Source organism: Aulostomus chinensis, chromosome 18 (genome assembly GCF_037954235.1).
Source record: "Aulostomus chinensis isolate RoL2024-O1b breed Wild chromosome 18, RoL_Achi_v1.0, whole genome shotgun sequence".
NCBI classification, from domain to species: Eukaryota; Metazoa; Chordata; class Actinopteri; order Syngnathiformes; family Aulostomidae; genus Aulostomus; species Aulostomus chinensis.
This window is the reverse complement of record NC_141337.1, coordinates 16,135,728-16,148,569: the sequence shown is the minus strand read 5'-3', so window position 1 is coordinate 16,148,569 and position 12,842 is coordinate 16,135,728. Positions and strand designations below refer to the sequence as shown.

At 46.6% G+C, this 12,842-nt stretch overlaps 1 protein-coding gene and 1 long non-coding RNA gene across 2 annotated transcripts; both read right to left on the bottom strand.

The window, feature by feature from the left end:
- Window positions 1-2,086: 2,086 nt before the first annotated feature.
- Window positions 2,087-3,099, bottom strand: LOC147245395 (uncharacterized). Its single transcript, XR_015110084.1, has 3 exons — window positions 2,696-3,099; window positions 2,415-2,585; window positions 2,087-2,311 (listed from the first exon to the last, which is right to left on the bottom strand). It is a non-coding gene; the product is annotated as an uncharacterized LOC147245395 (long non-coding RNA).
- Window positions 3,100-3,721: 622 nt separating this feature from the next.
- On the bottom strand, window positions 3,722-8,109 carry LOC147245394 (homeodomain-interacting protein kinase 2-like). Its single transcript, XM_086185218.1, has 11 exons — window positions 7,473-8,109; window positions 6,773-6,964; window positions 6,499-6,677; window positions 6,300-6,423; window positions 6,005-6,124; window positions 5,574-5,660; window positions 5,280-5,467; window positions 4,761-5,003; window positions 4,501-4,653; window positions 3,982-4,134; window positions 3,722-3,875 (listed from the first exon to the last, which is right to left on the bottom strand). The coding sequence occupies exons 1-11, from the start codon at window positions 7,683-7,685 to the stop codon at window positions 3,722-3,724; spliced, it is 1,806 nt and encodes a 601-aa protein (XP_086041344.1). The 5' UTR covers window positions 7,686-8,109.
- Window positions 8,110-12,842: the final 4,733 nt, after the last annotated feature.

Here is a 12,842-nt window from a genome sequence, read left to right as displayed (position 1 = left end):
ATGCGCATTCATCCCACCTTCCATGTTTCCAAAATCAAGCCTGCTCCAGAAAGTCCCTTGGTTCCTCCAACACCTCCTCCTCCCCCTCCTCGCATCATTGAAGGTGGCCCTGTGTATGCTGTCCGTCGCCTCCTGCGTTCTCGCCGCCGAGGGCGAGGCATACAGTTTTTGGTTGACTGGGAAGGTTATGGCCCTGAAGAAAGGTCTTGGGTTCCTGCCTCTTTTATTGTTAACCCTCAACTCATTGCTGACTTTCACCAGAAGAACCCTGATCAGCCCTCTCTCACTTCCACCACGGTTAACTCTCGTCGATCTGTCCTCTCTCAACAGCGTCACCTTTTTCCCCCAGTGCCACGTGATGGAGAGGAAGAGGAACCTCAGGACACTCTGGAGACTCTGAACTCTCAGGATGACATGGGTGGGACGGATGTTCCGAATGATCAGGATGGCTCTCTTGCCTGGACTCCCTCCCACCCCTCCCCAGACATGGAATGGTCTGCTTCTCCTGAGTACTAGCCCCCCACCTGGTTCCCCCTCCTCCCTCCCTCCCCTGTTTTGGGACGTCGGGAGCCGTCCCTTGAGGGGGGGGTTCTGTCATGGTTTGCAGTTTGCAACACTAGTTTCTCCAAGGCACCCTGAATGCATCACCTTTCACTCCCTCAGCCAACCTCCTCTGCCAATCAGTCTCTATCACCTGCACCTGTCCCATAGCTATTTAGGTCTCCCTCTCCCTTCATTCTCTGCCAGATTGTTATGCTTGATGCCCAACTCTCCAGCGTTTTTCCTTGGACTGACTTACCGGCTTCGACCCTGCCTGCTTCGACTACTCCCCCCTGCCTCAGCCCTGGTAACCACTTCTGCCTTGATTCGCTGCAAGACTGCCTCTGTTTTTGCCTGCCCATTATTGTGGTTACGTTCCTGGCATCCTCGGAATAAAGGCCATTACCGATTCAACTTCTGTTGCTCTGTGTGTTGCATTTGGGTCCATAACCCCCACCGTTTCAAAATTGGCCCCTACAATTTTCATGAATTGAATGTATGTTCATATAAAACTGCACTTTCTTAAATCACCACAGTTTTTGACATTTACTTATCTTTGACACAATGGACCAAAAAACAAACAAACCATGTCATGTCAACCACCCACGTTTTGTGCAGGACCTTTTGTTGCCGGACCTGATGACGGTGCTCAGCCTTGAGTCTGTCTGCTCCATTCCTATCTCAATGTCTCATGGTGCACTTTACTTTGTTAGTTTTCTTTAAAAAATAAAAACGACTGAAGTCAAACTATTTGCTTTCAGTTTCATTGTACGAGGAACAAACCCCTCCAGAAGTCACCAGCTGACGCCTGCTTAAGAGTTAAGTGACACTGCATTGTTGTTGAGAAAATGTGACAGCCTGGTGAGTGGAAAGTAAGTCTCCACCATCTGCACCATTTCAAGAACCTCACTGGGACTTGGAGGAAAGATTCATGCACCAGCTGTCATGAGACCTCCTGTGTCTCAGCAGAGGTTTCACAACTCACCACAGAGAGAAAGGAACTTTATTCACACAAATATGAAGATGTTCAGTGTGAAAAATTCCACCCATGAACCAATCTTGAAAATCTGGCAAAGAATTACTGATATTTCAAATTTGGAGGAAAAATGCAAGGTACTTTATTTGTCAAATGGACTGAGCCAAGGGTGGCACGGTGGTGCAGTGGTCAGCACTGTCCCCTCACAGCAAGAAGGTTCTGGGTTTGAGACCCGGCTCGGGCACAGGGTCTTCTTGTGTGGAGTCTCCATGTTCTCCCTGTTCCTGTGTGGGTTCTCTCTGATACTCCAGCTTCCTCCACAATCCAAAGACATCAAGAGGGGACGAGGCTGATTGATACTCTAAATTGACTGTAGGTGTGAGTGTGAATGGTTGTCTGTCTCTGTGTTGGTCCTGTGATGGACTGGTGACCTGTCCAGGGTGAACCCTATTGCCCGAAAGTCACTGGGATAGGCTCCACCCCCACCGCCTCCCACTACCCTTAAGAGGAATAAGCAGAATAATGGATGGATGAACTGACACAAAACAAACTGAGTATATTTTTGATGTCAATTTTATTTTCTTTAAACAAACATTTTAAAAAAAATCAAAAGAACAGGAAAATAAAACTAGAACTGGTCCATCTGAGCTGCTGTTCTCTGTCTCCTTCTCATGCCAGGTTTTCTCCAGCAACTCCAGCATGAGCTTTCCAGCTTCAGCCACCATTCTTTCTTCTTCCCGAACAGACAGCCAAAACAGGCCACTGCTGCGGGTGTGGCCCAATCTAAGCTTCCTCCTGGAAGAAAATAAGGTTAGAAGTTTAATGGCTCAAGATATATTTCTAGTTTACTGAAATGTATCATCTCTGAGTCTTTAAAGACTGATGAAGGTGAGCCTACCTGTGCTGATCGCCACCATCAACAATCCTGGCTTTTTTGGGGTGAGGGGGTGCGCTCAGGCAATCTTCTGAGCGTTGTCTCTTCACTCCCCTGATTTCACCCCAGTGGCCTCTGCTGAGAGGAGGATCTCGTTTACTCCTTTTAGCAGGGGGAGGAGCCATCTGATGGAATCTGCTGGCCATGGAGGAAGGAAATATTATTTAGTTGGGTGCAAGATGTGTTTGACTTTGCTGAAAAAGGTCAACCTCTGAGTCTTTAAAGACTGATGAAGGTGAGCCTACCTGTGCTGATCTCTTTCAGGGCGAGGGGGTGCGCTCATGCCGTCTTCTGAGCGTTTTCTCTTCACTCCCCTGATGTCACCCCAGTGGCCACTGCTGAGAGCATCCCGTTTGCTCCTCTTAGCAGGGGGAGGAGCAAACCAATGGAATCCACTGGCCATATAGGAGGGAAATATTATTTAGTTTGGTGCAAGATGTGTTTGACTTTGCTGAAAAAGGTCAACCTCTGAGTCTTTAAAGACTGATGAAGGTGAAACTACCTGTGCTGATCTCTTTCAGGGCGAGGGGGTGCGCTCATGCCGTCTTCTGAGCGTTGTCTCTTCACTCCCCTGATTTCACCCCAGTGGCATCTGCTGAGAGTATCTCGTTTGCTCCTCTTAGCAGGGGGAGGAGCCATCTGATGGAATCCACTGGCCATGTCGGAGGGAAATATTATTTAGTTGGGTGCAACATGTGTTTGACTTTACTGAAAAAGGTCAACCTCTGAGTCTTTAAAGACTGATGAAGGTGAGCCTACCTGTGCTGATCTCTTTCAGGGCGAGGGGGTGCGCTCATGCCGTCTTCTGAGCGTTGTCTCTTCACTCCCCTGATGTCACCCCAGTGGCCTCTGCTGAGAGGAGGATCTTGTTTGCTCCTCTTAGCAGGGGGAGGAGCCATCTGATGAAATCTGCTGGCCATGTAGGAGGGACATATTATTTAGTTGGGTGCAAGATGTATTTGACTTCCTGAAAAAGGTCAACCTCTGAGTGTTTAAACACTGATGAAGGTGAGCCTACCTGTGCTGATCTCTTTCGGGGCGAGGGGTAGCACTCATGCCGTCTTCTGAGCGTTGTCTCTTCACTCCCCTGATTTCACCCCAGTGGCCTCTGCTGAGAGTATCTCGTTTGCTCCTCTTAGCAGGGGGAGGAGCCATCTGATGAAATCTGCTGGCCATGTAGGAGGGACATATTATTTAGTTGGGTGCAAGATGTATTTGACTTTCTTGAAAAAGGTCAACCTCTGAGTGTTTAAACACTGATGAAGGTGAGCCTACCTGTGCTGATCTCTTTCGGGGCAAGGGGGTGCGCTCATGCCGTCTTCTGAGCGTTGTCTCTTCACTCCCCTGATTTCATCCCAGTGGCCTCTGCTGAGAGGATCTCGTTTGCTCCTCTTAGCAGGGGGAGGAGCCATCTGATGGAATCGGCTGGCCATGTAGGAAAGAAATATTATTTAGTTTTGTGAAAGATGTGTTTGACTTCCTGAAAAAGGTCAACCTCTGAGTCTTTAAAGACTGATGAAGGTGAGCCTACCTGTGCTGATCTCTTTCAGGGTGAGGGGGTGCGCTCATGCCATCTTCTGAGCGTTGTCTCTTCACTCCCCTGATGTCACCCCAGTGGCCACTGCTGTGGGGAGCATCCCGTTTCCTCCTCTTAGCAGGGGGAGGAGCAAACCAATGGAATCCACTGGCCATGTAGGAGGGAAATATTATTTAGTTGGGTGCAAGATTGTTTGACTTTGCTGAAAAAGGTCAACCTCTGAGTGTTTAAAAACTGATGAAGGTGAGCCTACCTGTGCTGATCTCTTTCAGGGCGAGGGGGTGCGCTCATGCCGTCTTCTGAGCGTTGTCTCTTCACTCCCCTGATGTCACCCCAATGGCCTCTGCTGTGGGGAGGATCTTGTTTGCTCCTCTTAGCAGGGGGAGGAGCCATCTGATGGAATCGGCTGGCCATGTAGGAGGGACATATTATTTAGTTGGGTGCAAGATGTGTTTGACTTTACTGAAAAAGGTCAACCTCTGAGTGTTTAAAGACTGATGAAGGTGAGCCTACCTGTGCTGATCTCTTTCAGGGTGAGGGGGTGCGCTCATGCCGTCTTCTGAGCGTTTTCTCTTCACTCCCCCGATGTCACCCCAGTGGCCTCTACTGAGAGGAGGATCTCGTTTGCTCCTCTTAGCAGGGGGAGGAGCCATCTGATGGAATTGTCTAGCCATGTAGGAAAGAAATATTTTTTAGTTGGGTGCAAGATGTGTTTGACTTTACTGAAAAAGGTCAACCTCTGAGTGTTTAAAGACTGATGAAGGTGAGCCTACCTGTGCTGATCTTCATCATCTGTAGTCCTGAAGGGATCGGGATCAGGATTGTGCTTCCTCTTCTTCTCCTTGATGCCACTCTTCTGTCCACTCTTGTGGGGAAGGTGGTCCAGACGGCTTCTTTTAGCCAGAGAACGACAGAAGGCCTCACGGACCGGGATGGCAGTCCTGGGAGGCAACTGATGTGGAGCTGGCTGTGTCCTGATCTTCGCCATGGACATGATCTTGAAGCAGGACTTTGCACTGAAAGAAAAATCAAGTCATCCATTAGCCTTGAAAATATAACACATACTGAATGAATCATGTTCAGATGAAGCAAATGGATCAGTTCTCTTTACTACATGGCCTGTATGGCCTGCATCCGTCATCAACTCAGTGCAAATGTAAAACTTATCAAAAATAACTTGCAGGATAAAATGTAGCAAAAGCTCATTCATAAATGTCCCAGACATTACACATAAATCCACAATCACAGAGAGAAGGGAGGAATAGTTCATCAAATTCAGAGTTTGGACTTACTAGGAGCTGCTGGAGTGAACCCCCGTCAAGTGGCTCATGCTCATAAAGGGGTGCTCCTGAGCCTGGCAGGGTGTCATCCGCTGGGACGGATCGAGCTGCAGCAGTCCTTTCATCATGTCCACGAACATGAACGTATCTGCTGCCCTTGTAGCCTGATCTTCATCATTGTTGAACAGTTGTTTGTTGCACTGAAAAATCAAAAGAGAGTTCAGATGGATCATCATCATCATGGAAACATCATTGGGATTTTTTGAGTGAGTAACACCTTGATTCATTTCTACTGAGGTCACTTACATGCAGGAGATCATCCAGGCTGCTCAACCAGATTGCCCTGGTCTCCTGGGACACAATCCCAGCATCACTTTGGATCTGCTCTTTTGACTGGGGGGCAGAGTTCAAAGTTATGTCAAGAGATACGCCTCAAAACATTTGTTTAATCCTCTCACAATCCTCAATCGAAACTAAACCAATGCTTTCTGTGTGTCAGTGTAGAGCCTCCTTCTCTTCCTCTGATTGGATCTTAACTCCACATGTCTAAACTAGGCACCAAGTACAGGCCAATTGGAGGTTGATTCTTTAGAAAAACCGATCAGTCAATGAAAACAACCCTCATCTATGACCTCTCAGGAAAAATGATGAGTAAGTGATGTTGTTGGTTAAAATATGGAGCACTGGAAGAAGTGTGTGGATTAGTAAGATTCAAGCGTTACTGGAGAGCTCCATACCTTTAATGTCCAGGTGGTGGTGTGAAGGTCAGAGCATTTCTGGAAGAACCTTTCTGTCTTGCTTCCAGAAGCCAGAAGGTTCTCTGGGAGCTGACCCTGAGTCCACATGATGTACCTCAACTAAAGATACAACACAAAGAAAGGCTGTTTTAAACAATTCGTTCATTGACATAAATAATTCAGTATAAAAGTTTCAATGAAACAAGGTTGTTGTTTTTTTTTAATATACACTTTGACAGGTTCAATAAAATCTTGATCTGAGTTCAAAACAGAACAGACCTGATGTGCTACTCACCATGTCATATTCATTCCTTGCGCAGTAGAGAAAGACGCCAAGGTAAAGACCTGCAGCGGTGCAGCCGAGAGACCACATGTCTATGGCCTCATTGAACGGAGCTCCCAGCAGGATCTCTGGAGACCTGAGAGAGCATCAACAGTTAAGCTTCAGCCACCAAGACAAAACTCAGAGATCAAATAGGGTTGCAGTTACTCACCGGTATGGCCGGGTCTGAATATATGAGCCCACCTCGGCATCAGACACCTCAAAGGCCAGGCCAAAATCAATGACCTTGAGTCTGTAGGGCTCATGCCGACCGACCAACATGATGTTGTCTAATTTGAGGTCTGCATGGATGATTCCAATAGACCTCAGGTGATGGAGAGCATTTGCTATCTGAAAAGTTATTTAAAGAACAAGGTCAAAAATATTTAATCACAAATCTTTTTCTGAACTCTATTACTTGCAGAACTTGACATGATAGAAGGTACCTGAGAGACGAGAGGCCGAATCTCTTCCAGTGGGAGAGGTGTGTTCTGTCTCTCATGCATGACCTGCTGGAGACTCTGATAAAGATGCTCAAATTCGAGGCAGATGTGTCCATCGATGTTGAAATGGCCATACCATTTTACAAGATTGCTCCTGTCTGGGTGCAGGCTGCTTATTTTCTTCAAGGCTGCAATCTGAAAATTTGTGAAAATAAGATTTTGAAATGTCATAAAGGAGGTGGTACGGTGGTGCAGTGGTCAGCCCTATTGCCTCACAGCAAGAAGGTTATGGGTTCAAGTCTCGGCTCCAGCACAGGATCTTTCTGTGTGAGTCTGCATGTTCTCCCTGTTCCTTTGTGGGTTCTCTCTGGTACTCTGACTTCCTCCCACAGTCCGCAGACATCAAGAGAGGACGAGGCTGATTGATACTCTAAATTGACTGTAGGTGTGACTGTGAGTGTGAATGGTTGTTTGTCTCTATGTGTTGGTCTGATGATGGACTGGTAACCCATCCAGGGTGAACCCCGCCTCTCGCCCAAAGGCTGCTGGGATAGGCTCCATCCCCCCACTCCCGTGACCCTTTACAGGATAATCAGTAGACGATGGATGGATGGATTGACAAAAGAGATTGTAGAGTTCCTCGACATGTCACCAAGTACTATCACAAGTGTGGATACTGAGAATCCTCAGGTTGCCTTCTTACCTCTTCAAGGGCCATTCCAGCAAAATGTCCCTCATTCTTAATCATTTTGATGGCCACTGTCTTCTGTCTTCTGTCACTGTTTTCATCCGTCTTGATGCATTTGGTGACGAGACCAAAGGTGCCTTGTCCAAGGTAGGACACCACCTGGTAGGTGGAAGTTTCGGAGCGCAGCCAGCGAGTCATGGGCTGACGGTGGTGAACCCAGGAAGACATGGTTTTACGCCTGAGATAAGACTTTCTGTGTGACAGCTGATTCTGGAGAACAACTGTTGATGTGAACAGGGTGAAATGTTTTTACTGATGAAGCTGATTTCTTTCATATCCGTGTTTTATATGTGCTGGTGATGTCACTGACACGTGTCTAAATTCCATGATCTGTGATCTCTAAGAAACAAGACAGAAACAACAGATCACAGACTAAATTCGGCTGTCTGTGATCTGTTGTCTCTGACTTGGTTTCTTAGGTCTTACTTGGATCTGAATCCCATCACTCTCACAGAGACGTTGTCTAGCTGGCTGACATCACCAGTTACTGAGTTTAAAGGAAATGTCTGCCTTTGACACATTTTTCCAGCACACTTGCAATTACAGGACTGACCAGTACTCTGATGTGTTTCCTCTTCAACTTCTCTATTTGTGTAATTGTGATCAGGCCACCTGGTGTTCAGTTTAGATGTCCTGCAAATTTCTTCATACAAACAAATTAAATGCAACATGACATTAAACTGTACTGACAAACCTAACTAGAGGACATCCTAGCCTCACATCTGCATGTTTTGTCTGAGTGTAACCGTCCTCTAACATAGAACAACACTGTGAATGAAAGGAAAGGTGTGTCTGATATGTTTCTTCTTCAAAAAAGTTATCAGCTCCATATCTGACTTTCATCAGGTGTAACATTCCAGTTAGTTCAGTCCGCCATTTCTTAAAGTGAGGTACAGTAAAAGTGACAGTACGGGTGAAGTATTGCATAGCAAAGCTCAGTGCTAAGAACACAGTCTACTACAGGGGGTGGGAGGTGTTGTCCATGATAGACGCCAGCTTGGCCAACATTCTTCTGTCCCCTACTTCCTCCAGAGTCCAGAGGATAGTCCAGAACAGAGCTGGCCTTCCTCCGTGTTCCTGTGTGGGTTCTCTCTGGTACTCCAGCTTCCTCCACAGTCCAAAGACATCAAGAGAGGACGAGGCTGATTGATACTCTAAATTGACTGTAGGTGTGACTGTGAGTGTGAATGGTTGTCTGTCTCTATGTGTTGGTCCTGTGATGGACTGGTGACCTGTCCAGGGTGAACCCCACCTCTCGCCCAAAGGCTGCTGGGATAGGCTCCACCCACCGTGACCCTTAACAGGATAAGAGGTAGAAAATTAATGGCAACAATGAAATCTTATTATTCACGCTTATTATTTAGGTTTAAAATCCCCAAACTTTAACAAAGCACGCCACACTTTTGCAAGGGTTCTCTCTTTTTGCCACCCAGCAGATGGTTTTATTCATTCTGGTACCAGCAAGCAGCACCCAGCAGTCCACAGAGAGCTGTGTAGCAGCGTGAACAAGAGCATTTGGTCCTCGTACTGCAAATGCTAACAGTGATGGGCAGCTGGTGTCTGAATCACGCCTCTAGAACAATCTGACACATGCAAGAATCTGAAACCATTCTAATAAATTCACTTTTAATCAGAAGAACATCGTCATCCAACGTGACAGGAGATAAACATCCTGGAGCTTCACTACCACAACAATACATGGACGACCTTGACCTTGGAGACACCTGACCTCTACAGACACATTAGCAATGTGTCTCGTGTGTGTGTGTGTGTGTGTGTGTGTGCGCGTGTGTGTCCTTGGCTCACAACATACCCAGTTCAGATGGTGCAGCTTATATCCATGAAGCCTTCCGCGACCCTCAAGTTGATCAGTGAGAAATGAGGCTCCTCCAGAGGGTCAGAATCCTTCTTCCTTCTGTATTCGTCCTGTCTTTTTTTTACTCATCTCAGTGGATCCTACTGATATCATCAACTGTTCAGTAACTGCAGACTCTCACCATGTCTCAACCCAAGCATGAAGGCTCCATACTCCAATGATCCTTCTCTCCACCACTTACCTGTTCAACCGTGAGCTTCCCGTTATCACAGTATAGATGACCATGTTGTGACGTGAGTGTCACATTCTAGCCTGATGTGTTTACTTCACATTTACTGGAAGAAGAAATCACCACATTGTCACGTGATGGTTCACCTTTTTATAATATGAATGTTACAACAGTAAAAGTTCACATAACATGATCAGTTTATATGTTGAGGCAACAAAAATATATAGCATGAAAATATCAAATTCTGATATGAAACTTTGTTTTTCCTTTAACGCCTCTATTCCAGATTAATTGGTGACCACATTCGCTCACATCCTCTCTTTTCCCAGGTTGTCCTGAAAAAAAGACACATCCAGATTGGTTGTTCATGACAGGGTTGAAGTTGGACCAGCATCCTAACACAAGGAGACCAGCTGAGACAAAACCCAGGAAAAGAGTCTTTGACCTCTGAGGTTGATGCAGGCAAAGACTGTTGAGAACAAAAGTGTACTTGAGAACTTACCAGAGGTATGCTAACACTTCCCATCCACTACCACTCATTGTGCTAAGCTAACTAGCAATCAGCAAGACTGTGGGTCTCAGCTGCCTGGACCTCCCAGGAGACGAGGAGTCCTCTTGCTTTCATACCTCAACAGTTGTGTCCATTACTGAGGATTTTGACAGCAGGTTGTCCAACATCTGGCTCAGTCCCAGTCAGGCTGCCCTCCTTGGTTTTTCTGAACACAAATAATTGAGGTTAATCTGTAATGTCAGAGTAGAATATTTGTTCCCTGAAACTGATTTATTAGATTTCCACAATAATAATTATCCTCGAAAGATGATTGACAGAGTAGAGACTCTAAAACCCTTGAAAGTTCGTAGTTCAGTTTCATTTGAGGAATCTAAGATCAAACCAGAACAAAACTCATTGGTTTCTTTCACAGTGTGAAGCCTCCTTGAATCTCATCCACCTCTAGTTGAGCTAACAAGACCTTCATGCTACCATGAACACCCCATATTCCAGACTTGAACGTTGCTGAACACAAAGCAAACATTTGTGGAAAGCACAAATGATCCATCTCTCAAACAAACAATGTTGATATTCCTGTGAGGGCTGACCACCATGTCAACCTCCCTTCTTACCCCCCAATCTGACCTCTCATGTAAAAGTCAATCAGCAAGACACTGCAGGGAATCGAACCCCGTCCCAGTAAACCAGGAGTACCGTTACCAGCGTCTTTTACTTTTTGATGCTACATGAAAGGAAACAAAACCTGCATTCCACCAGCATGAGAGAGAGATTTATCCAAATGTTTCAGATCATAAATGAACTCTGCAACGCTTCAAGTGACCAGAGTTCAGGTAAGACCACTCTTACTGGAACCACCAGCAGTACTACTGGTCATACTGGTCCTGTGGTATACAGCTCAAGACTGCAGGTCTGATTATTGGAGCCAATTTAATTTCTGCTTCTAAATGCTGTTGGAATGCAGGAAAAAGAAACCTTGCACCCCCCCCCCCATGCCCCCACCCTTCCAACTTCCCCCCACAAAGTCAAATGGATCATTCTGAGACTGAGGAGACATGGCCTAGGTCCCAGTCCTGCCCTACCTGTCCTGTAGAAGATCAGCACAGTGGCCACACAGCACCTTTTCAAGTCGTCATGGAAACGTCAGTCCCCAAAAGGTGACACCACCACTGCTGCAGCCCCATCAGTGTCTTCCTGTTGAAGACAGGAAAGAATATTTCTTGCCAGGTGGATTTTTACCAAGGAGAACTGATTCATGGCTGCCTGTACAACACATGAGGGGCAGAGTTTTACTGTGTGTGTGTGTGTGTGTGTGTGTGTGTGTGTGTGTGTGTGTGTGTGTGTGTGTTATATCTTGCACCTGATGTGTGTATCCTGTGTCTTCCTGTCCATCTTGGGTTCACACACGTTCCACCAGTTTCTGCATCCCACAGAGATTCTCGGGATTCTCTTTTGGCTCTGAACTTTGACTCTCCAGCAAGGAGAAGAACCTCCAAGTTTGTGATGGGTTTGGTTCTCCTCCTCCTGCCTCGCTCCAAAAACACACCTTCCCTCCAAACTACACACACACACCAACAACAGGCCCAGGCAGGAGAGCAGAGTGAGGGTACACAGCACAGAGGCTGATGAGTCTGAGGTCAAGAGATAATGAATCACATCATTGCCCTCCAGTAAACATTGAGAACTGGTCCCAGAGCAACGTCCTCGTCCTCTGACGGATTCACCTGGTGCTTCAGATGAGCTGAGAGCGGAGGATGAGGCTGCAGAGATTCATCAGCTGAGCAGGAGAGAAGAGCAAAAGAGGGAGGGATCATTGTTGGCTCCAGTACCAGGAGCCACCCTGACATTGAACCATGTACTTCATTGTGGTGTATTTTTGTTGCTGATTTGAAGAGAAACTTCAGCTGAAAACCACTGGCTGATGGATTCAGGTCCCAGTCTTGATTGTTTTTTGAATGAAATACATTTGAACTCCACATTTGTGTAATAAATAAGTGTAGTTACTGCTCTACTGGCTGATATTCCACCACAAAATTCACAGATGAAGTTGATCTCAGACTGGGTTTAATTCAACCCCCAGGGCCTCGATAGACAGAAGAATCTTTTCTTTGTTTTTATTAATATTAACAATTCTTTACCAAGAGGTCTTTTCTGAAAAATAAAAAAATAAATTAAATAAAATTGAATTTCAGCTTGGCTGCACGGTGGTGCAGTGGTCAGCACTGTCACCTCACAGCAAGAAGGTTCCGGGTTCGAGTCCCGGCTCCGGCACAGGATCTTTCTGTGTGAGTCTCCATGTTCTCCCTGTTCCTGTGTGGGTTCTCTCTGGTACTCCAGCTTCCTCCCACAGTCCAAAGACATCAAGAGGGGATGAGGCTGATTGATACTCTAAATTGACCGTAGGTGTGACTGTGAGTGTGAATGGTTGTTCGTCTCTCTATGTTGGCCCTGCGATGGACTGGCGACCTGTCCAGGGTGAACTCCGCCTCTCGCCTGTTGACGCTGGGATAGGCTCCAGCCCCCCCGTGACCCTTAATGTGTCGGAATAAGCGGAAGATGACGATGGACGGAATTTCAGCTTGGCTGCACGGTGGTGCAGTGGTCAGCACTGTTGCCTCACAGCAAGAAGTTTCCGGGTTCGAGTCCCAGCTCGGGCACGGGATCTTTCTGTGTGGAGTCTCCATGTTCTCCCTGTTCCTATTTTGGTTCTCTCTGGTACTCCAGCTTCCTCCCACAGTCCAAAGACATCAAGAGGGGATGAGGCTGATTGAG